Raw genomic sequence first — 25015 nt, 5'->3', positions numbered from 1 at the left:
GAGACTTGGAGGGTGAGGAGAAGGTAAAGATTGACTTTGTGTGACCAGCACTGGCCTGTGTGCTTTTTGTTTTGAGGTGGTGTTTGCCAATTGCCACATCCTCCTGTCCTAGTACAGAAGAATGTAGGATTTGTGCATGGCAGGTACCAGCAGAAATTATTGCAGGACTGGTGCTTCCAATCAGTTTTGGAGGCAAGATCCTACAAGTCTGCAGAGTGTGGTGTCCCTCCTAGAGTCCTCAGGTTCTTTCATGGGGTATGCATGGGTACATCAATGCTGTCAGATAACCCAGCTCCTCACATCAACCACATTGAAGGTGAGGTCTCTCATGGGCACCCTTCCCCACCAAACCAGATTGTTCCCTTCAGGCTGTGTGTTGTCCTTGGGTTTTCTTTAGGGCCTGGATGACGCTGGCTGCTTCTGCTCTGAACAGTCCTCCCACACTGTTCTAGAGCAGCTTTGCACACTGTCCCCACCTTAGTCAGGGCACTCTAAAAGAAAGTGAAACAATGATCTCAGGGTGGTGGGATCACAATCCAGAGGTAGATAACTGAGTGTTACACACCTGGAAATGTCCAGCTTCCCTTAGAGAAGGGCTAGGTGTGGGTCAGGCCAGGGGTCACTCTCTGGGAGAGATATCTTTAGTGGGAAAGATGTAACTGGAAAAGCCACTTAGGTGTCACTGGGAATAAACCATAGACTGACTCAAGTTTCTGCTGCCCACACACCAGAGATGGAGTCTAACAGCAGCAGGATCTGTGGGAATTATTCCTGCTACTTCAGTTTACTCTGAAATTTCATGTTGGGAGACTTCCTATCCTTTCTGTGATGGAGTATATTCCTATTAGCTAGCCATGCATCACTTGGGAAATACAACTGGATCTCCATCTCTAAGCTGCAGGTCTACAGTGATCCTCCAGGCTTGGCTACTGAGACATCAAGATGGCCATCAGGTTGTCCTGTGGTGACAGGAGGGGGTACAATATGTGCTTGTTCCGTGGTGAAATTCCTTTGTCAATCCATCCAAATGTGCTATTGTGGGCTATGAGTTGAGTTTAGACCCGTAATTATAGTAGTAACAACAATAATGCATATACAGCTACACCTGTATATAGGCAATAGCCAAGGCAGTAATAAAACCATTGTTGTTTCCTTTGTTACCATTATGTACATGTTGCTGTTAAATTGATTAGTCTTATTACAATCTTATGGCAACAACATGAGCAAATTGTATTTACTGAGATATTTAACAAACCATATTTTTCACATCTGTAGCTGTTTTCATCTTGAATCTCCCAGTATGGTGCATTTCTGAAGTAACTCTGACTCAGAGGGCCTGGTGTGCTACAGAGAACGAACCTGTCACAGAGAAGCAAAAGCTGAAGCCTGCAAATGTTTATCAGAATTCACAGAGTTGTTTGGCAAATGGTATAAAAGGACATTGTTTTCAGCTGATTTTAATAAGCAGATCTGGGAGATTAGGACTGAATTGATGCTGTCTGGGAGAAGGGAGCCAGCACCTCATTTTTTTGGGGTGAAAATTCTTGGCCATCGTTGCATATGAAAAGGGGATAAAACACATGATGCTGAAGGAAAACCTCTTCTCTGAGGGAGATCACTCAGTTGAGATGTTCCCTGTACATGCAAGGGAGAAGGTAGGATGTTTGCAGCAGTCCCTGGTTTGTTTTCTTTGATCCCTGGTGCCTGTGGGAGCTCCCCAGCTGGGTGGCCCAGGGGAGGTCTTAGCCTGGCTGGTGAAGCCAAGGCTCAGTTTGGTCCTAGGACATCCACTGAAGAGCTGACAAAACCCTGACAGAGGTTTACAATGCTGCAAACAAACATGCAGAGCCCAGATATCGGGGCACGTATAAGCAGATGAAGACAACACAGACAATGTGCATGTCCCCCACCAACTTACACAAAAGCATTGCATCTGAAATAAAAGAGAGCTTCACACACAAAGTAAAGAAAGCAAAATTCATCCCACAGCCCTTCTTAGAAGGTATTTATGTTATTACCCATTCAAGCATTAAATTGAATTTTTCCTTTCCCCCAAGGCTGTGTTCAGCCATCCCACTGCTGTGCCATGAAGACACAAATGACCTGTTAGGACACCAAACATGATGTGCTCACCCTACTCCCAAACACCCTTTTCCTACACACCCCATCCTGCACGGACTTGAAATGTAAGGTTTGCATCCAGGTCAGTGCCCCTGATTTACTCCAACCCCTGGGAATCTCCAGACTGACAGCTGTGGGACAGGCACGGATGACTTCAGAGAAAAGCACGTGTCCCCAAAGTGTGTGGAGGGGATTTTTTGTGGTATTCACAGACTGTTTCATATGTCAATACGAGAGGACAATAATTACCAGCTGAGAAACTGCAGGAAATAAGCCAAGGCTGAATGAACAAAATGGAAAATAAAGAGAAGTGCAGAGGACACAGATATTTAAAAAGTATTACAGAGGTATGTATTCACGTGCTCTGGGGTGCCTGGGAATATATAAGAGCTTATGACTGCAAAGGAATGAATTCAAGGACTAGTCTATGGGGAGTATTTTTTTTTCCCTGTGACTTCAAACTTCTCTCAGTGCTCGCAGAGTTTTAGTCAGCTGGCATGCAACAGAGGTACGACTTCCCCAAGGAAACTCTTCCTCGGCTTGCGCTGGAAAGGCTGCTGGGAGAGTCAGGGGAAAAAAAAGCTGCAAGCAGAGAAAAACTTCCTCCTCCTCCTCCAGCCACAAAGCAGGTATGTGGAGATGTGTGTGAACCCAGGAGCCTGCTGGAAAGTTGCACTTTTAACTGTGGGAGAGATGAGGGCTCTGGTGACTGGGCTACAGCCTTTAAAACTAACACAGATGAGGAAGGTACTGTATAAATAAAATGTTCTGTGTTTATGAATGGGCTGAGGAACTGGCTAAACATGCTGTCTAGATGGCTCTATCCACCCAGTTGTATATTTAATCCATCAGGGACTTGCACTATATAAGTTAGATCATTTATATTAAGGAGGCGCCAGTTAGTTTATAACAGTACAATTTTCATGTACTGTATTTGTTGCTGCTCTGCATGTTTGCAGGAATAGAAAATGGGGAGATGATTGTTTTTTTTTTTCTTCACAGGACTTCGGTCTATTTATGGTATTACTGCATTATAGCCTTCTGAACTAGTCGTGCTGCAGAGATCAGCATTGTACACTAATTAAATGCCACTCACCCATCTTTCCAGCACTGAATCCTAATATAGCCTTGGGAAAATCACACAGTCCCTGGGTAAAATAGGCAAAATGCTGTTTGGCTTGTCTGTTCTTCCTTCTGTCAGTACTGTCATTGAGCTCTCCCTGTTGGAGCACGAGGTATGAGATGGCAGGGTTATTTTGCTGCTCTTAAGATGCTGACAGCTTGAATGTCACCTTGGGTGAACCGTGATTTACTGAGATGGCGTGGCTGCATCTGGACTGTTATCATGAGAATGAATGTTTAGGCAATATTTGGAAGTAGTAAAGTTTTAGAAAATCATCGTTTGTATAAAAATCACAGGAAGTTTTCTAAGGCTAAGCCCAGTTGTAATTTGGATAAAAATATTTTTGATAAAAGACAAATATGCTTCCCTTAAATAAAAGCAATAATTTGGCTTTGCAGAGATAATTTGGGGTTTTTACTAAGATATATTAATTTATACTTAAAAATAAACATCTTAGTGACTGTATCAGTGCTTGGCCTTTTACTAATACAATGGGGGGATTCAAGGATTGATATCAGTATTATGTAAATAAAATCTATCAGAAATAATTTTCCTCACCTCATTTTGTCTCCTACTGGATCTTATAAAATGAGCGCACTTTTTCCCAAATACTGACCACACTGTCTATAAAAAATAATATTGCTGAATTAAAAGAAGATTTTATGAACTGGTAAGAAAATAGTCTGGTTTGGTTCCTGAATATGAATTTTGTTCTCCAGGGAGAGTATTTCTTCCTTAGGTATTTTAATCTGGAAATGCCAGTACATGACACTTTTTGCTGATATAAGAGTTTTCATTTTTCCATCTTCCTCTGTCCCTTTGCCCATCCCCTCTCTCACAAATTCTCCAGGCTTGTGGGTTTAATTCAGTTCTTGTTCATTTACATTTTCTTTCCTGGAGAGAGTAGGGTGAAAAAGGGTGAATAAAATAGGGAATCTGGATAAAACCTCAATAATTGGAAATGTTAATTTTTGGTGGGGAAATGCTGTTGGCTGAACATCTGATAAAGATGCATATGGAGAGAGGACAGAAAGAGAAAGAAGGAAGGCAGCAGCTTCAAAAGACAGGAGAAAAGCCTTGTTGGGTTTACAAGAGATGGAGGAATCTCTATTTTGATCTGTGGACTTGACACCAGAAAGACTAGGGGCTGCATCTGTGTGTGAGATGCCAAGTGCACTGCAGATTGTAGGAGCAAAATAAACCAGGAGAATAAGTTTCTGGATATGTTGTAGAGTGTCAGAAGCTGGAGCTGTGCCTCCTTCTCAAAATCTGTGGTTCAGGATGGCATTGGCTATTCTTTTTAATAGGGTTAATATTAATGCTGTCTCCAGCTCCCCTGTGGGATGATTCACCAGAGAGTTATTCCAGCCAAAAGGGAGCAAGACTTGTCCTACTCCTGCATTTACAGTTCAGATCCCCTTTCTAAGGTAGGAACTTGCTTTATTTACTTCTCTAGAGAGTTTGATTCAGAGAGGACTCAAACAAAAGCAGTGCTTTAGAAAGCAGCAGCATTATGGATGGACAGACTCCAAAAGGTCTGGAGACTCAAGACACAAACTTGTCAAGATATTACCTTGTTCCTCCGAAACCCCTGGAAACCTGCAGCAGTTTACAGAGTAATTAGTAAGAGCCAGCAGCTAGGGTTTGCTTTTCCTTCTTGCTCTGTGCCATGCTGGGGAAAGGGTTTGGAGGAGAGGAGAAGTCTGATAAGGTATCCCTCACTTCAGGTGACAGAGGATGAAATTCAACTGACATTGACAGAAACTGAGCGGGTGGTGGCTGCTGAGACCACTGGAAAATGACAGGATTTCACAGAGCTGCAGGTGCAAACCCTTTGGCATTGTTGGGATGGGACAGCCCTTGATATTTTGTGGGCAAAAAAGCTTGATTCTCCAATCTGTGTGATGGAGATGAGGATGACTGGGGCTTTGAGCAACCTGGTCTAGTGGAAGGTGTCTCTGCCCTGCCTATGGCAGGAGGGTTGGACTATCTTCAGTGTCTCTTTCAAACTGGGCCATTCTCTGACTCTATGACCCAGTCTCTGACTGATGCAGGTGACACTTGCCCTGCAGAAGTGTCTTACTAAACCCATACCGTGCTCATGTTTCACCACCACTTTAGGGTGTAAACTGCTGGGTAACCCAAAGACAAAAATATTGAAAATTTGGGAAATCAGCCAAATGCTTTGGAGTCTTTGAAACTGTTTGCTGCCAGATATATACCAGATATATACTGGATCCCAGCAGATCCAGTATAGTCAGCAATATGTGCTTACAGCCAAAAAATTCAGCAGCTCATCTGAAAATGCCTTTATGGAGGCCTTTATCCCTAATTCCTGCCTCATGCCATGAAAATCCATCAAGGGTGTTGTTGCCAACAATGGACCTATATCCTGCCAGTAGACTGTAGTCACACTCTCATTAGTGGATGACTGCAAAAAGAAAAGTTATTTCTTCCAGAACAGGTTTACAGATTCTGGGGTTTATATTTATCAGCCATGAATTTTAAATATTTAATCCTCAAGGACTGTTTCCCTAAAGGTGCAGAGACAGATTTAGGTGCAGGGGGCTATAACCCTCCAGGAATGTAACTTGCAGACACAAAACCCCAAAATAAACACACTGTCATGCCCCACACACACAGCCAAACAATGGCATGGCCAGTAAGTTACTTATTCTCCTGAGCAAACCCACAGCCTGATCCTGACAGTTTCTCTGGCTGCCCCAAGGAAGGGCTTCAGGACATTGCACAGTAGCTGACTCTGTCCAGAGCACAGCGGTGGCTAGGACCCAGCAAGAGCCTGAGGAGGAGTGGAGAGGAAGACAAACAACATAATTTAAAGCAGACACTGTCCCTGAAAATGCCTTCATTCTGAAGTTATGAGTGAGCATCTAGGTGTCCTGAATGGGTGAACATGAAGCTGAAGAATAATTGCTTCGATACCAGGACTGAATCAATTTCAAAGAGCTGGATATGCTTTTTAAAGAGATGATAAGCAGTGTTTGGGATGCAAGAAACGCTTGAAACAAGGTAAATGTAAAATAGTCTCTCTTTTTACCCCTGAAGGCTCAGACTTAACAGGAAAGAGTCTTGTGTGGAAAAGGATCAGACCCTGGGGAGTGTGGTTTTTGTTCTGTGTGTTCTCTTGTATTTAACTTGGTACAGGAGAGCATCTCTGTTACTTGTCTAAGCAGTAACTAAAATTATGTTTGGGGAAAATCTGGAAAGTGCAGCTTTTATTAGCTGCAAACAACATCTGTGAAGTAGTTTCAGGATTAATGTTGTGATAGAGATGGAGGCAAACATTGTTCTGAAGTGGAAAGTGGGAATAAATTGTTACTATTCCATGGTTTGAAATGTGTACTGGGGAGAATTACTGGTCTTCTCTGCCTTCTCTGCCTTTCCTAAGTGGACATGCTGCCATGGTTGGGGTACACTTTTTCTAGAATTATATGACTGACTTACTGATACTCCTTGGGGATGATATTGACTTAAACCACCTGTATTTTTCAGCTGGGGTTGGCACTGGATGATTTTGAAGTGCTGTGATGGAAAGCTGTGGGTTTAAACAGGGTTCAGAGCTCAGTCCTGCTCTGAGTTATGCAGGGGTTTCTATCACAGCTTCCAGTGGGAGCAAGCTGGCACTGATCATGAAGCTGCTTCAACTCTGGGGAAGCCTCAAAGCAATAAAAGCTCCTTTAAGTTGAGTTGTTTCTACTGCTGCTCCCAAACTGTTTTTGTAAGCTGTGGATAGAGAGATCAATGCCAGCAGGAAGGGTTTAGTGTCAGTAGATGTCCTCTCTCACACCAAGGGAATGGGTGTCCTGTAACCCTGAGCTTGGCATTGGGAGAGGTTGGGGGTATGCTAAAACCTGCCCAGAGGGTAGAAAAGAGGGGGATGCACTAATGTGTCACACTAGAGGTTGCTGAGAGGATCTACAGGTTGTTCAGAGAAAAGCTAGGCAGGAAAAGTTCCTGAGCTGGACAGCTGAACTGAAAACTACCCTAGGGAGGGAATCTCCATGAGCATCTACCATGACAGCTCAAGAGGAAGTAGCTTCAGGTTGTGCCAGGGGAGGTCCAGTTTGGATATTAGGAAAAATTTCTTCACCACAGTGGTTGTTAAGCACTGGCACAGACTTTAACTAAAGCCAGGGCAGTGGTGGAGGCACCATCCCTGTAGGGATTTAACAGGTGTGTGGATGTGGCACTTGGGACATGGGATAGTGGTGGCCTTGGCTGTGCTGGGAGAACAGTTGGAGTTGATGGTCTTAGATGGCTTTTCAAAACTAAGTGGCTCTGTGAGGACAGTCTATGTTGTCTTATGCTGGAAGAGACCACCCCATCCTCATCCTGATGAGCTTCAGGATGTGACAGGCATCTTAGAAACACCTTGAGGGACAGCATCCTTGCTTATTACAGATTTGCCTGACACAGCAAACCATTACATCACATTTTTTTTGTGTTCAAATGCATCAATTTCCCAGTTACTTTTTAAACTTAAAATTTAGTAAGTTTCAAAGTATGTTAAGACCCTGGATTGTGTTAGGTGTATTATGTAAGAGGCAAAGAGACCTTTTTTTTCACTGACAGTGTGACAAGGGAAGACATTGCAGAGAACATGGGCCATGTGCTGTCCCTGTTGTGGGTAATATCCTCAGCTTAATTCATTGTGTCTGAACAGAAAGGATTTCCCTTTGAGGGCTCAGAGAAAAGCCTTGTAATCATTGGTATGTTTGTCTTTTATTACCACCTCAGCAAACTAATACTCAAAAATAGATTTCTCGGCTGCTCTAAGCATGGGGAATGAAGAAGGAGAGAACAGAAACATTATAGAGGGTGATATCAGCAATTCCTCTTTCCATTGGATGATTTCAGCATATTTTGCCAACACTGATTCAATGGTAGAGAATTAACATCCTTGGTTTGGTTTTAATGGGGAGGAACTTCTGATCCCATTACTGAGATCCGTTCTTTCACCTTGGGGTCACAGAGCATCATCCATCACTGGGGTTTTCTTGTGAAATGGAAGGAATATGCAGACTGTACACAGAGCAGCTGTGGTCTAATCCTCCCCAGTTTATCTATTCCTAGAATACAGCTCTGTTCTCTGGTTGGGAATGGGCAGGTTCCCATCAGGAACTTGTTGGCATTGCTGTTCAGTGACTGTCAGTGCTGTGGAGGGCCATCAGCTGCATCCATCAAAGTGACTAAGCAGAGGGATCTCCATCAGCTGAGAACGATCCAGTCTCTTTTGTTTCCAGCTTTTCAGTGCTCTGTGGGTGGAAGACACTGAGCAGCAGTACGTGGATGACAGTGGCTTGTGCATGGGACTGGGGTTGCCTTTGGAGCTTTTTGAAGCAGGAATACTGGCCTTTGGCTTTGGTTTTGTTTTTCCCCATCGTCCAGTGATAGGGTTCCCAGTGCTGGTTGCTCCTTTTGCAATTCTCTGCTCTTTTATGGAGTGCTTTCCAAACAGTTAAACTCTTACAAATTCTCTGTTTCACACAAATCCATTCTATTTTATGTCTGCCTCTTTGTAAAGCATCTGTCCTTGACCATGGCAGGGGGATTGCCAGATGACTTTTAAAGGTCCCTTACAACCCAAGCCTGAGAGAGTTCAAGAAGCATTTGGACAATTCTCTTGGACACAGGCTGTGACTCTTGGGGATGGTGCTGTGCAGGACCAGGGGTTGGACCAAATTGTCTTTATGGATTCCTTCCAACTTTACGTATTCTGTGATTCTGTGGAACATACGGTTCTACGATCTCCTAAAAGTGTATTTAAAAGCCTGTCCCTACCTGGAATGTGTAAAATGAAAAATCTCAGTCCACTCCTTAAGATGTTTGCATTAACTTAACAAGGATATACATGTAAAAGCTCTTTGACACTGTGGGATAAGAGGAGTATAAAATGTTGTGGATGGAAATGAAAACTGTTCCCACTTGTGGTTGTTTCTGAGCATCACCCATTTGCTTTGCTCAGGACATGGCACCCAAAACTTCAGCCCAGTTGAAAGCACCTGTGCTGTGTCTATGGGGAGGGTGAAGATAACTCGGTCTTCAGAAGTTTTCTTTCTCCAAGATGCCAGACACCCTGCCCAGCTTGAACATCTGGACTTTGTTGAGTGTCCTGGATATAATTTAGGCAGCAGCTGAAATCACACTGGTGAAAACCCATGAAATGCCTTGGACCTTCAAGTCCTCATATAGATCTCTTTCCACCAGGCTGAAAGGGATGCAGAGCTACACAGGTGGGTTACTAGTGCTGTATGTTCAGAGATGGCTTAATTTATTGCACTGCTTGTGTCCTTCTCCATGTTAGATGATGACCCAATGCCAACTTTTGTATGTGCTGACCACTGTGTCCCATATGAAATCTAACTGTAATTATTTTTACCCACAGAGTCATGAAACTGTACATTATCTTCTTCCTGGCAGTCGTGAGCAAAGAAATCTCTAACTACCAACTTTCAGAGGGGACATCCTGTGAAATGGTAAGGCTGTCTCTCTACTTAGACCCCTTGAGATCCTGAGTGAGGTTGGGACCCCCTCCTTACAGGTACTGCACAAGCAGCTACAGCCTCTGAGAAGGGAAATCCCCATGACCAGGCTTCCTGTCATGGCAGAGGGGATTTGCAGGTTTAGGGGATGCTGAGCAGTCTGTCAGCAGGCTGTGTCCTTGTTGTAGTAGCACACAAAGGGGAGGGGGGAAGGGTCAGGCAAAAAATGGTCATAATCTCAGATTTTTTCCTAAGGAGGAGCTGGTTAAAAGAAATTTGACTTGATTTCCCTAAGATTGTACAGGATTTCTGTGGTAAAGACAGAGAAAGAACTTGGACTTAAAATCATGTCCTTTGTCTCAGTTGTTCTTTGTGCTTTAATTAAAGCATCTTCTGTGAAATACTTCTATACTAGCTCTTTCGTAATAACAAGTAGAATGACCTCCTCTGCCCTGACACAGCATTTCTGCCAGGGAAGTTGTACCTGACTTCTTCTGGAGAAAAGAGAATTGACAAAGACTCTTGCTCCAGTACAAAATCTGCTCCTTGAATTTTTGCAAGAACCTGGTACAATATTATAAATGTTATTTGCAGCTGAATTTTCTCCCTCCCCTCCCCAACTGCTTCTGACTGTACTAGGATGTTTAAAAATACTTTTTTCCCCCCTTGAACATTGAAGCTGTTCAGCACAAATCCTCAAGAATTTCCAAAATAGGGAAAAAATAATTTGCTAGCTGTACACATCTCCCTTGTGGGACTCTTTCCATTCCTGTCCACCCTGCCATATTGCTGCACTTCCTGAATTCCAGAGAAATTAAGACCTAGTGTATATATAAAAAGATCTTGGGAAGGTGACTGGGTAGCTCAGTTCCTTGGCTGGAGAGGGAACACTGATGAAGCCACAGTAAACAGGACAGCCTGGATCTCATGTCATAGTCACACAAAGGCTGGGGGAGACATGCAATAATCCACATAGTTTCATCCTGTTTCAGACCAGGCTGATGGCTGAGAAGTAAACACATGCTTGCTTGCACTACTCCACTGTAAACTTATTTCATCAAGCCAACAACACAACTAGGCTGGGATAAAGTCAGCCCTGACAGAAAACACGCTGCAGGCAGGGGCCAGGATGCTCATCTGGTGTAAATCAACAGCTCAGCATTGCTAATGCCCATGCTGATTGCTTTCCTTCACTGGGCATGTGGTGTAGATCCAAACCCAGCTCAAAGAAAGAAGGAGCTGCTGGACTTGCTGGTTAGCTGCCCATTGACAGTCCTGCACTGCATCACAGCCTCACTGTTTTAAACAGTACTTTCCCTGCGGTGACACCTTTAGAAGAGCAGAGGCTCAGAAATGGAAATTTTAATCTCAGATCTCATGGAAGAGGCATGAGTCAGAAACCTGTGCCGCTTTCTGAGTCACCACTGATGATTCTGTTGCTGAGCTAAATTCTCAGTCAAGAGGTTTTTGGAAGTAAGCAGACCCTACCAGACCCCTGACATGGGGGTGAACTGAACTGATGATACCAGTTCTGGCACATCTATCAGTTTGTGAGACAACAAATGTCAGGATGTTCTCCCTAACTCACATTATTTTCCAAAGATAGGCAAATATCATATTTTACCTCTCCAAAAAAGATGATTTTGTTAATTCATGTTAATTGGCAAAGGAGGAGATTTCAAAAAATTTATAGAAGGGAAGGGATTTTAGGAAATTCCATTTTTCTTTGCTTTGAGGTGATGCAAGGACAGATGCTTAACCAGATGTCATAGGTCAGCTGATGTGTGGTACCTGACCAAAATGATAAGGTTTGATTGTGTAACTAAGCCTCTACCTGGGTAGCTCTTCTAAGAATGGTCAGGGACACCATACAAGTGTAAGTCAGTGCCACACATCCAAGGTCAGTGCCAAGTGGCTCCAGCACAGATTTTTGGTTCAAATGTTCATGAGTTGATAAAGGAGAACTGAAGGGCAGGCTTGAATCCAACTTCTTTTTGTAGGCCTCTTAGAGAGGTAGCTGACAACTTCCACCCAGTGCTAAGCAGTGAAGAACTGGAGTTAGAAACCAAATGATGCCCAGATTTTGAGCTGTTGGGTCATTTTTTTTTTTGCCAGCATCTTAATGGGACCAAGTGGTCTTCACCCTCCAGTACTTCTTGACAATGGACTTGAAACAAACTGGTGGCAGCACTGGCAGACAAAATGAAGTCAGAACATGAGACTGACAAAAACCTCTTTTCCAGTCTCAGGCTACCAACCAATTGGACTAAGGGGTGAGAGGAGAGATGCTGTTTGCTTTATCCCACAGAGATGTGCTTCATCTTTTTCTTTTTTCCTACTGCTGATGAGAGTGAAATTTGTGCAGTTTGAGCCCTGGGGGAGAAAATACGGTGCAGAAGAGACAAGATAAGAACTTTAGTGAGGATCAAAATAGTCAGTGAAAAGGAAGGAAAGTTGAAAAACGAGAGGGGAAATGTTATGGGAACAAATGGCAGGCAGTGGGAGGTGTAGATTTTATTAGTCTCTTTTATTACTGGGAGGGTTCTGTGGATGCAGATTAAAAGCCAAATCATTCAAGACACATGGTGAACAGTGTCTGACCTCTCCCCCATCAACTCCAGTGAAAAGCAGATTGTTGGCATTGACAGGAGTTGCATCAGGACTTTGGTAAGGTTCTAGGTTCCCAGGGGAAATGGAGGGTGCTCAGCACTTGCTGGGATCTGGCTGAAAGTGTGAGATGAAACTTGGCATCTGCCTTAGGATGCAAAGCAGTTTCTGCTTTTTCACTCTTGATTTTTGTATCCTCCTGGCTTCTTCCTCTTCCACAAATAAGTAAGAAGAGGTTTCCTGCCCTGCTATTCATGCCTTGGAAATAAGGCCAACTTTGGGCATAATTTAACTCAAAATGAGGAAGTGTACAGTGACCTTGCAGGAAAGAAATATTTTCAGGGAGAAGCAAGAAAATTTCTTTCTTTTTTTTTTTTTTTTTTTTTTTTTTAGCTGCAAGGGGTTTGAGTGAGTTGGAGGGAAAAAAGAAAGGGGTTTAGGTTTTAATAGTCAATGTACTAGGGATCTTTGGGAAAAATGTGTCATGGGAAGCACTGTGGAGCAGCTTGTGTAAATCTAGAGTTTAGATGAGCACTTGCACTTCTCTATGAAGGAAAGACAGGGTTTGTGCTATAGGATCCTTATAGGTTTTTATACCTTTATACCTCCTTGCTCTGGAACCCATGCTGCCAGCAGAGTGAAGCTCTTCCAAGTACTGCTTACTACTGCAAGCTGAGTCTACAAAATCTAATACAGTGATGAAAGTGGGAAAATTAAACATCTAAACGTCATTAAACACAAAAATGAGGAAACAGTGCTTGATTGCAGAGAAACTTGGGACTGTTCAAATGAGTCCAGGAGAAAGGTACAAAAAGGAGAACTTTTAGTAGGTATCACATGCAGATTAAACTCTACTGTTTAAAGTCAGAAATCTCTTTAAAATGAAATGAGTGCTGTTAGCTGAAAATAAGCTAATTGGGATTATTGCTCTTGCTGTCTGAATGCTCAGAAAAAGTGAAGTGTTTCAGAAGCAGCATCTGTCTGGATGCTGGATGTTATTTTTCTTATATTTAATGCAAAGACTTTTTCATGTCATGTGACGACTCCTTTTCTCTCTTTTTCTGGCAGGCAAACTCTCAGGCATTTTGCCACAACAAAGATCTCCACCAAATCCCTCGTGAGCTCCATCCAAATGTAAACAAAATAGATCTGTCGGGAAATCTGATTCAAAGCATTCCTGAAATGTCATTATCACTTTACACTTCCCTTCAGTGCCTGGATTTAAGCTCTAATCAGATAAGTTTCATCATGCCTGGAGTCTTTGCACACATGAAGAGTTTGCTGGAAATAAATTTAGCCAACAATCACTTATATGAGCTTGCTCAAAATGGCACAGGTGGGATTGGACTCTTACCCAAGGTGGAAATACTGGACTTGTCCCACAACAGTCTGTACAATGGGATGGCTGAGCATTTCATTAAAGAAGCTCCAGCACTGCAATATCTTTCCTTGGCAGACAACAGTATTATAATGATCTCACAAAAGATGTTTCAGGGATCTCCCAATCTTGTGGAGATAGATCTTCAGAGCAACATCATCATGGAAATAGAAGAAGGTGCTTTTGAGACTCTAGTGAGCCTGTCCAAACTCAATCTCTCAAAGAATTCAATTACTTGCATCTCTGATTTTAACCTCAGGCAGCTGGAGATACTTGACCTTAGCAGGAACAGCATTGAGACCTTCCACACCACAAAATCAGATGATGAATATAGCTTAAGGTGTTTGGATCTGAGTGAAAACAAACTGTTTCACTTCCCAGTGTTCCCTCGGGTAAATAAGCTGGTAACTCTGAATTTATCAAAGAATTTAATCCAGCTCACTGCTGAATCCCCTCATAATAAAATGGACCATGTGACAAATGAATGGCTAAATGCTTCTTTCCATATTTTTGATCAGAAGCAAAGTAGAAACAAAAGTTCTCTGTATTTATCCCAGCTTGAATATTTAGATGTAAGTTATAATGAAATCAAATCCATCCCAGATGAGTTCTTTGAATCAATGTTGTCCCTTCACACCCTTAATCTCAGTAAAAACTGTCTCCAGGCATTTGCAGTAAGTTATGACAGTGCATTAATCTCTTTAACTGTCCTTGACTTGAGCTACAATGCTTTACAGAACCTTCTCCTTGATGCTGATGCATTGTCAAATTTGAAGGAGCTCTATATTCAAAACAACTATCTTCAAACCCTGCAGTTTGACATCTTCTCTAATCTTCCTAGCCTTAGACTGCTTAATCTACAGGGCAATAATATCAGCCTTTGCAGCTTGTACTCAGGATTAGCTAAACAAAGACTTGCTGGAGAGGAAAGTGGTTGTGTATCATTTGTCAATTCTCCTACCCTTCAGTACTTGCACCTAGCTGACAACATGCTGAAAATCCTACCAGCATACAGCTTCTACAAGACTTCTCTGGTTGTCCTGGACCTCTCCATGAACCCTGGACTGAAAATAGAACTTAAAGCATTATCAGGTCTGGAAAAGTCTCTGGAATGTTTGTATTTATATGGTAATAACCTGATAGATTTAAATATTGACTTGCCTTGTTTTAGTCACCTTAAACATTTAAACCTCTCTGAAAATCAGCTGAACTGGCTGCCTAAGTGGGGCAGTGACTCTCCACTAGAAGTTCTGGACCTACGAAACAACAAGTTCAGTACATTACAAAACAGCAATATTTTAGCATTAGAAAATTCACTTAAAAACTTGTATCTCACTGGGAACCCACTCAGCTGCTGTGGAAACATCTGGCTTTCATCAATGATCCAGAACAAAAATGTCCAGATCTCCAATGTAGATCATTTGATGTGCCAGCACACTCAGAATTTTGGGTACCAGGATGAAGTGCACATCAGGAACATTAGACCAGAAGACTGTGAAAAAGAGGATCTGAAGAAAATCAGCTTCCTTATTGTATTAACATTTGTGTTGGTTTTATCTGTGATCATCATTGGTGTGGGTTCATTTTTTTGCTTCCGCAGGCAAAACTTTACCCATCAGTTTAAAGCATAGTGACACAAAATGCCTTGAAAAATTAAGAAATCAGGTGCTACACTGACAGTGTATAGAAATTAAGGGTAAAATTCTCATCTTTGATTTTCAGCTGTGGATTTAAATGCTTTTGAAGTGCCCCTGAATTACACCATTGGTATGGGTTGCAGGGACTGGAAGGAGAATTTGGCATGTTTTGCAAATCCACTGTTTAACTCAAACAGGAGAAATTTGGCCCTTGTGTGCAATATATATTTAACTGAGTTTAATGTGAAGAAAGTCATCTCTGGGGTGAAGGCTTTTGTTTTAAAAAAAATAAAATCCTGGAGCATGAATTTCAACCAGCTAACACTGAACTGAAATGAATATATTTCTAAGAAAAACTGTTGGGAAATGACTGCATATGGTTGCATTTCAATGCAGAAGAATCTATCTATTTTTAAAGGCCACAGGAGGTTAGGCTGCAAAAAGGTGTTTTTAAGATACCAGTGAGAAATAATGCATAGGGAACACAGTCCTGGGCCATTGTTCAGATCTGTCTTTCTACTGTCTTTCCCCAAAAATATATTATTGACTAGAGGATGTGCTGCAAGAAGGGTTCTGTAGGTCCTCAATCTGTGTTTAACACGGCTAGCCTGGTTTTGCTGAAAGTTGACACTGACAAATGTTATGTCCCATACGCTCACTGACAATTCACCCTTGTGAAGGGAACATGACAGTGAGTGGGAGCCTGACCTGCTAGCAGGGTGGCTTTGAAAAGAAGCTGTATCAGGTCTTCTGTTAATGCCAGGAACTCAGGCATGTAACAAAAATAGTGGTCAAACTGAAACCTGTCAAGGTAAATAACTCAGAGTCAAACTGCTGCTCCATTTCTGTTTCTTTAGCTAGTGAATGTCAAAACTACCACACTACAAAAAGGTGTATAATTACATTTTTAAGCAGCTATGTGTGAAACTGGCTGGTGGTTTTCATTGTGGAATTTTTGTACAATAAAAACAACTTTGAATTTTGTAAAAAGCAGAAGGCTGTGGATATATTAAAGCACCAGCTTGGAATGCTCCACAGATCATGAGAAATGTCTTCCTGTTTTTCTGTGGTATTTGGACTCCATTGTAGACCTTTGCCTTCTGGTCCTGAAGCAGAGACAGTTGCTCCATATTATAGAGTACAACCAATGGAGAATAAGGAGATGTACTGGAGATGTAGGCAAGAATTTGGAACAGGTTGCACAGAAAAGTTGTGTCTGCCCCATCCCTGGAAGTATTCAAGGTCAGATTGGATGGGGTTTGGAGCAATCTGGTCTAACAGAAGGTGTCCTTGCCCATGGGAGGGGATTGGAACAAGATGATCTCTAAGGTCCCTTCCAAACCAAACTATTTTGTGATTTCTGTGATCCTAAGAATTTGAACAAACCATCATCAGCAATAGGCCCTAACATCTACAAAAGCCAATGGCTCATGTACTTAATCCCGTAGGAGAAGGCTTGCACAAGCAGTGATCCCAGGGATTATTTGGAAGCTCAAAAGTAAGCCAAGCTGTATGCCCAGATGCTGATTTGCCACAGACTGAGTTCATGCTTTTATGTTAAGCATGGCAAAACTATTTCTCCTACTGTGAGGGCCAGTATTATCTTGGCTGCTGTGACTAGAATTAGTTAATAACGTGATGACAGAGCCAAACCCGTTTAATTAACAGTTTTAACACTGCTATTGTTTTACTCTACAAAAAGGAAGTGCTTGTTATTACTAAACATCTGGGACTAATTAGACTTCCATTGACTTCCCTGGGAGCAGAAATAGTCTTTGGAGGAATCAGAAGAAGAAAAGTGCATCATGGCTCATTTTGATTTTCTGTTAGCAGCATAAGCAACCAAGTAGTGGGATGAGCCTGCTTAAGCCAATTCTTTTACTCTGGATGAGACGAGAAGCATGAGGGGAAGAAAATATGAATAAATTTACAAAGAGAGGGAAAACAGGGAAAAGGGGAGCTCTACATTACATTGTTCAAAATTATTCAGAATAGGGATATGTAGATGACAGCCCCACCTCTTGCCTGTCCTGTGTGTTACTGAGTCTGCAGGAAGACAAAATGCCAAAGTACCTGATGCTGCATCAAAGGTAGACATCACTAAGACATTACACATCTTTCCACCAGTCAGCCCCATTGTCCTGGTAGATTGGTGTCATGGTCTAATGAAGCAGAATATGAACCCTATCCCAGTGGAATCAGGACAGTGTGCATGATACAGCCTGTAATTTTGCAACCAAAACTGACACCCTCATTCGTTGTTTTTTCATAAAGTCCTTACAAGAACCTCTGTTGTTGCAAACAGCTCCTTCTGTTAAACCAAGGGGTATCCTTCTATGATTCTGTAATCTGCATCTATAATAGGGCATTTGGGATTTATGCAATCAATGCAAACTCTGTTTTCTTTAAGTTGCCACATGCAACAAATGGCTTCCCTTCTGCAGATTTTTGCTGCAGGACAGGACAATAGAAACAGAATCCTAAGCTGGTTTGGGCTGGAAAGCACCTTAGAGACCATCTCATTTCAACCTCCCTGCCATGAGCAGTGATGCCACATATTAAACCAGGTTACTCAGGGCCCCATCCAACCTAGCTTTGAATACTTCCAGGGGTGGGGCAGCCACAGCTTCTCTGGGAAACCTGTGCCAGGGCTTCAGCACCCTCAGAATGAAGAATTTCTTCCTGACATTTAATCTAGACCTCCCCTCTTTCAGTTTAAAACCATTGTTCCTTCTCCTGTTACTATCTGCCCATATAAAAAGCCCATCTCTCTCCTCCCTAAAAATCCCTTTAAGTACAGGAAGGCAGCAATGAGGTCTCCCTGCAGTCTTCTCTTTTCCATGCCAAACAACAATAGATCTCCCTTAAGTATTTCCTACCACAGTTTGCTCTGTTTTCTTCCTGAAACAATCCTCTGTAGTGGGCTCAAGTCGATGTAAGTACTGGAAGCACTAGAAACACTCCCAGAGACGGTCCCTATGAACTCAACAAGTCATGATTCTTGTTGGTCATCCATGGAAAAAAAAGTCTCAGTTTCCAGAAAATTGATTTTTTTCTGCAAAATCAAAACAAAGTAACCCCCTCACAGGGTAGCAGTCTCTGGCCACAGATAACTGCTGGGACCCTGCTCAGCCCTAAACTAGCCATGATGGGTTAGTGTACATGACAGTAATTGCCTTCTAATATTTTGGGAACTCAAAGCATTTCCTCTCCCTGTCTATTCCCCATGTCATTCACTACTCTTTTATTTGCCTCTGGAGAAACAAACTGAAATAAAGTATCAGTAACCAGAGAAATGGTGCTAAACTGAAATGTGAGGAAGAAGAAACTGAAAACGCATGGAAGAACTTTCTGAGGAGGACCTGTCAGGCTATACATTCTTTCACAAGAGAAGACATTTGGAGGCTGGTGCAACATGATATTAAGCAAAATTTTGGCAAATATAAAGGAACAATCCTGCAACACTGAGTCTCTTTTCTCCCAAACTATTGATCATGGCTGTTCTGCTGTGTTGTAGAGCCAAGTTAGTTCCACAGATTCCCCTCTCCAGTCCATTTCTAGCAGCTGTCGCATCAGACACACATTTGGGAGACAATTGCAGTCTTTCCATTCCTAAAGGGGGCTTATAAGAAAGAGGAAGAGTGGCTTTTCACATAGGGAGATTGTTTCTGCTGGAGATGAGTAGGTCACACAAACACAGCTTGGGGTGTGGTGAAAGGAAGAGAGAGCTTTATTTCTTCTCCCAGGATTTATAGGTTTCTGACCACACCAGGGATTGGATGGTCAGGATAACACTTTCCCACTGCACTGGCCGTGAGAGATGTCCATCACAAGACGTGTAACAGAAAGAATGTACACATATCTATGTTTATAGTTACTGTCCTGGGAAAGTCCTTAGAAAACTATGTCAGCAAGCTCAGAAGCTGAGTTTTCAGGGCGACAGGAGACAGTGACAGGAAAAGGGGGAACAGCTTTAAAATAAGAGCAGAGATTTAGACGAGGAAGAAGTTTTTTACTGTGAAGCTGGTGAAGCCCTGGCAAAGGTTCCCAAGAAGTGCTGGATGCCTCATCCATGGAAGTGTGCAAGGCCACGTGGGATGGAGCTTGGAGCAACCTGGTCTAGCTGAAGGTGTCCCTGCCATGGCAGGGGACTGGAACTAGGTGTTCTTTAAGGTCCCATACAACCCAAACCATTTGGTGACTTCATTATTTTCCAGTTCATAAGCAGTATAATCTATGAAGAAACATTCTGGAACGTGACTATAGAAGAGATTCCTCTTCACTGTTCTTGTTTACTGAATTTCCCAGGAAAAGGAGTGGAGAAGGGAGTCCCTGGTCCTGAAGACCAGTGAAGGAGAGACTTCCATTTTCAGATAGAAAACACATGGAAGAGGTTTTGAATGGGCAACCAGGCTGGAGGTATGGCACAAGGAGGAGAGAAGGGGAATAAGAATAGCTAAACCAGGAATTCAGAATCCAAATTACGGAATCACTGAATGGTTAGGGCTGCAAGGCACCTCTGGAGATCATCTAGTCCAACCCCACTACCAAGGCAGGTTCACCCAGAGCATATTGCACAGGATTGTGTCCACATGGGTTTTAAAGATTTCCAGAGGAATAGACTCCACAGTCTCTCTGGACAGCCTAATGTAGTACTCTGTCACCCTTACAGTGAAGAATGGAGAAGGAATGGTCAGGATGAAATTAGAACCAGAAGCAGGAACCAGGCTTGCTCAGCCTGGAGAAAAGACAGTCTTGAGGGGAAGTATTTTCTCATTACTGGATGGACAGCTACAAAGAAAAGCATCAGCTTCTCCCAGGAGTATTCCTTGAAGGGGCAAGATACAACTGGTGAGAGCTGCAGCTGGGGAAGTTCACATTAAACATAAGGGAAAAATTCTTCATAACGAGTGAGGTCAGACTCTGGAAAGGCCTTGGAGACTTTCAAAACTCATCAGGGAAAGGCCCTGAGCAACTGCTTCTGACACTGAAGTTGGCCTGGCTTCAGTCAGGGAGCTGGACTGGAGTTCTGCAGAGGACCCTTCTGTTCTGAATTACTCTCCAAATCTTTGGAAAACAAGAATGGGTCATGCACTTAGGTAAAGAATTGAACAGCAGAGAAACAGAGCCTGTAACTAACATCTGTTCCCTGCACTTAAGCAGTGGAAGGGATTTGGCAGAAGTGTCCAGAAAGATGGTAAAAGTGGCTGATGATGTCAGATGTCGACAGACCTAGTCAGCCCATGGAAGTCTGAGTTCACATAATCTTTCCCTTTTTTCCCCCTTCCGAGTTTTATAGCTCAAAATGAAAATTAATATTTGCAAAATTCTCCATGAAAATTCTGAAAAATATGAAGTTGGCAAGTGTGTCCTTTGTAAGACCACAGCTTCAATTTTAATTCAGATATTCCTACTGCTGAAAGCACATACAATAAAATAAAAATAAAAAAAATCATTGCTACAATCAATTTGCTTTTATTAAATTTGTTCTAGAGAAGATAAGGAAGTATTTCAGTCAGCTAATGCTAAATAACATCCCTCACAATTATCACTATAATTAAGCAGAGAAAATAAATCAAAATAAAATAAGCATAAAATATTAGGCGGTTGAAATTATAGAATTACTTTTATGTTTTAAAGTACCAATTAGTGCTGTGACAGAGGAAGAACATAAAATAAAATAACGGTGGTTACCTTTGGAAATTCCAGAAGAAACCCATCAGGTAAGGTTTTAGTTCAAAAATATTTTGTATTGTAGACATTGCTTCCATTATAGATATTTACATTGTAATTCATGCTTTTTAAAATAATATTTATAAGTTTTATGTCTCCACTGCCTTTCACTTTAAAATGTTACAAAAAATTCTGACAAGAAGTATAGATTGAAGAGTTTCAAACCCCCATTTTCACTGATGGTTTACTATCAGAAAATACTGTACCAGACTTTAGCATAAGTTTCTTGCCTCACATATGTGATTCAAGACTCTGTTTTCTTTAACATGTCCCTCTTACACCACAGGCATCAGGCAAGTAATTGAATTATTAAAATGGACCCATCACCCCTAAATCAAACTCCTTTCTTCTTTGGAAAGAATGATGCCCACTGAGATGAAAATCCAGAAAATCATTTGGGTACTTTAATTGCTACTCTAGATATTTAAATCCAAAATAAAGATCTTTACAGTCCTTGTTTAGCTGCTGGTTCTTCCACCTCCTGCCTGAAGTCTCTAGAGGACTGTGTTTGATGTGGAAATTCCCTGTAAATTTCTGCTTCTTGGGATTTTCAGAAATGCCACAAACAGCACAGAACCATTTTCATATGTGTGTAAGCCCCAACAGAGCTCTTATTTTGAACTTTCCTCTACCAAGTCTCCTAAGTGGATAGATATTGCCAAAGCATTGCTTCTGGATAAAGCTCTGTAGGAAGTTTAGCTGGAAATAGAGCTGCCATGATAATTCCATGTCCAGAGGGCTAGTCTGGTTCTCTCCCCTACCCTCATAGGTGTTTTCTATTATTTAAGTGCTGTCCTCCTTTCCAGGCCAGGGGGAGTGCTTCATGGATCCTATCAATTTATCCTCAGTTTTCTCTCAAAATGCAGAATGTTGTTCTCCTTAAAGGACATTTAGGTAACCTCTGGAGAACAGAACTATTCTCTCCACACAAAAATCTGGCTGCTGAGACTGCAGAGGGGAAGAGCTTGAACAAGTCACTTGGGAAGTACCATGCTCCCATATTTCATGATGTACTAATTAAAACAATTCTTTTCCTACAGAGGAGGACATTAGGTCATGATGTGTCCTATGTGCTCAGAACACTATGTTATAGGAGGAAAGAGAAACAAAAACCACCACAACCTCCATTTACTGTTTCATAAGGAAGGCTGAGGTATGTGAACCACCAGTGGTCAGTTCTGTCTCACACTATAGCCCAGATTACAGCATTTAAGTCACTGAGGGAGGTTAAAAAAAAAGATACCATCATGAAGGATTATGACAGACATCTGAATTCCCACATGGTCTCTACATTCACAAGCTGGAGACTCAGTTTCTCTGGGACACCCACAGCCCTGGTACAGAATGAGCCAAGCCTCTCTTCAGCTATATTGACAAGACCTCCACAAAGAGATGTGGAGGGTTGTGAGGGCTTGGGTGGTGAACAGATTGTAAGTTGGCCACAAGCTTATATGGTGATGTTTGCATTTATATGTAAGCACCTTAGAAACATGGAATTATTTAAATTGGAAAAGACCCTTAAGGTCATCAAGACCAAGTGTTTCCCCAGCCACTACAGCCACCACTAACCCATGTCCCCAAGTGCCACATCCACATGGCTTTTAAATCCCTCCACAGATGGTTGTCACCACTTCCCTGGGCAGCCTGTTCCAATGCTTTCAACTATATTTCAATGCACTTTCAGTGAAGAAATTTTTCCAATAACCAATCTAAAGCCTGGCACGACTTGAGACTATATTCTTTTCCTATTATTTGTTTCTTGCTAGAGGAGACCAACCCACATGGGGCTACACCATCCTTTCAGGGAGCTGTAGAGGGTGAGAAGATCCCATTGAGCCTCCTTTTCTTCAGGCTGAGCCCTCCAGCTCACTCATACACTCCTCATCAGACTTGTGCTTCAGACGCTCCCCCAGCTCTGTTGCCCTTCTCTGGACATGCTCTAGCACTCCTGTGTCCTTCTTATCATGAGGGTCCCAAACCTGACCCCAGGATTTGAGGTGTGCCCCCAGCAGTGCCCAGCACATCCTGCTGGCCACACTATTGCTGGTACAGGCTGGAGCTTAGTCTTACCCCAGAGATAAAGGCTTGAATCAATTGTCTAAACATACACAGCTAGCTCAGTCTATGGCAAGAAACTAGTGCCATTGGGGATGTTCCTGGTGTTTGGGCTGTATCAATACAGAATTTGCAGGTATGATATAGGAGAGAGAGGCAAATGAGCTATACTTGACACTCAGCTGGAGCTCAGGCAGCAAGCCCCAGGGTAGCTCAAAGACAACTGAACACTAATTTGTGGATATCTAGTCAAATGTTATCACTGTTGGACAAAAACCTCAGAATTAATTTGAAAAACAGATGTTCCAACTGCTTTGCTTTAACTGTTGATATGTTATATCTGATCTCTGAAGTCTAATATCAGCTTAGCCTCTTAAAACTGTAATCAAATCCAAAAATCAAGACCAGATTTCAATGAGGAATATTTTGCACAACTGTCTGCCTGTGCATATCCAATGTCATATCGTTATCTTTTCTCACCATCTAATTGCTTCTCCAGCCTCCTGCTTCATTAGGCTGCTCACAAGGATGCTTCTGAGTAGATAAAAATGCAATGGCATTACCTGTTTGTGCACTACAGAATGTGTCACTTCATTTGGTTTGCATCACACACTTCCTGCTGCTCTTCCTCTGGATTCCCCCACACAAAGTATTCTCCTAGCAGACTACCTGAGTGATGCACAGTTAAACAAATCACTTACTGAGGTCTGTGGAGCAATGCTTTCAGCATCTCATTACCCAAACAGTGTTGGTGTTTTTTATTGCCACTTATTATACAGCTTGTTTGGATTTTGGTCTTGCGTGAGAGTTATTATAGGAATAAAGATCTGTCTCAAAGAAAGATCTTACTTTATTTGGATGAAATAAAATGAGTAGATCTCCCTAACTTCCTCCAATAATAATAATAAAAAAACTTTCTTAAAATAATAAAGGCTTAAAGACATATCTATGTTTTCCATACAAACACTCAAAACTCTTGCTTTTCCACTGCGCTATTTCAGATATCCCACAAATCTGAAATGCTGTGCACATTGGGAAGGTATGACAGTTATTTTCTGGTTAAACCAGCGGTTTTTGAAGATGCTTCAGCTGTAAATGAAAGAGGTTAACTTACAATCTGTTCACCAGCCAAGCCCTCACAACTCTCTACACCTTTCCTTGCTTGTGAAGCAGTTTAAATCATCAGTTTAAATCATCAGTTTAAATCATCTACATGTTTCTCTTGACAAATGGACCAAGCTAAGACTATGTCCAGTAACATTTACATACCGACTAGGGATAATTTATTAGTCACAAGACACAGTTCCATGGCAGCTGCTCCTATCTGCCTTTTGCTGTCTTGCTTTGCAGAGCACCCATGTGGGGTTCCTCAACATCCCTTTATGCCTCAAGAACGAGGTTGTAAAACCTGGCAAAGTTTTCCATCCAGACTCTGTGAGACATTTCAGAGGAGCCCTAGCAGCAATTGGGAAAGGTGTTAAAAATGGGACCTTTGCAAAAAAGTTGTGATAATTGTTTCACAGTGGAAGGGAGAGAATTAAAGCACATAAAAAGAAAAGGATGTTTTAAACATTCTGAATCAGCAGGGAAGAAGGAACACACACATAGAAAATGAAAGTCAAATGTTGGGTGGATTTTTGCAGTCTCACTGTTGGCAGAGAAGTAAATATATGTTGGGGTCAATCCTGAACCCGAGGAATCCAGCAGAGTCTGTCTCCTGGAAAAGGATTCATCCATGGGGAAGGAAGCAGATGCTTTCTCATCAGTTTGGACTTACAGGTGTAGGAATGCAATTTATTCAGGCATTCAGAGGCAACTCTCACTATCCTGGAGATCAGCATAAGTGCCTGAATAAAAG

At 42.1% G+C, this 25015-nt stretch overlaps 1 protein-coding gene across 3 annotated transcripts; it reads left to right on the top strand.

Annotated features, from left to right (window-relative positions):
- Positions 1–2627: 2627 nt before the first annotated feature.
- On the top strand, positions 2628–15644 carry LOC131574885 (transforming growth factor beta activator LRRC32-like). 3 transcript variants are annotated; one of them, XM_058829723.1, is made up of 3 exons: positions 2628–2750; positions 9651–9741; positions 13423–15644. In XM_058829723.1, exons 2-3 carry the CDS (start codon positions 9655–9657, stop codon positions 15361–15363), a joined length of 2028 nt encoding a protein of 675 aa, XP_058685706.1. In that variant the 5' UTR covers positions 2628–2750; positions 9651–9654; the 3' UTR covers positions 15364–15644. The 3 variants fall into 3 exon arrangements, with proteins under 3 accessions (XP_058685706.1, XP_058685705.1, XP_058685707.1); XM_058829722.1 differs by lacking the exon at positions 2628–2750 and adding an exon at positions 6086–6274; XM_058829724.1 differs by lacking the exon at positions 2628–2750 and adding an exon at positions 9073–9498.
- Positions 15645–25015: the final 9371 nt, after the last annotated feature.

The sequence above is a fragment of the Poecile atricapillus genome, chromosome 1 (genome assembly GCF_030490865.1).
Source record: "Poecile atricapillus isolate bPoeAtr1 chromosome 1, bPoeAtr1.hap1, whole genome shotgun sequence".
Taxonomy (NCBI): domain Eukaryota; kingdom Metazoa; phylum Chordata; class Aves; order Passeriformes; family Paridae; genus Poecile; species Poecile atricapillus.
Note: the sequence above shows the minus strand (reverse complement) of the source record. Positions and strands in the feature narration are given on the sequence as shown.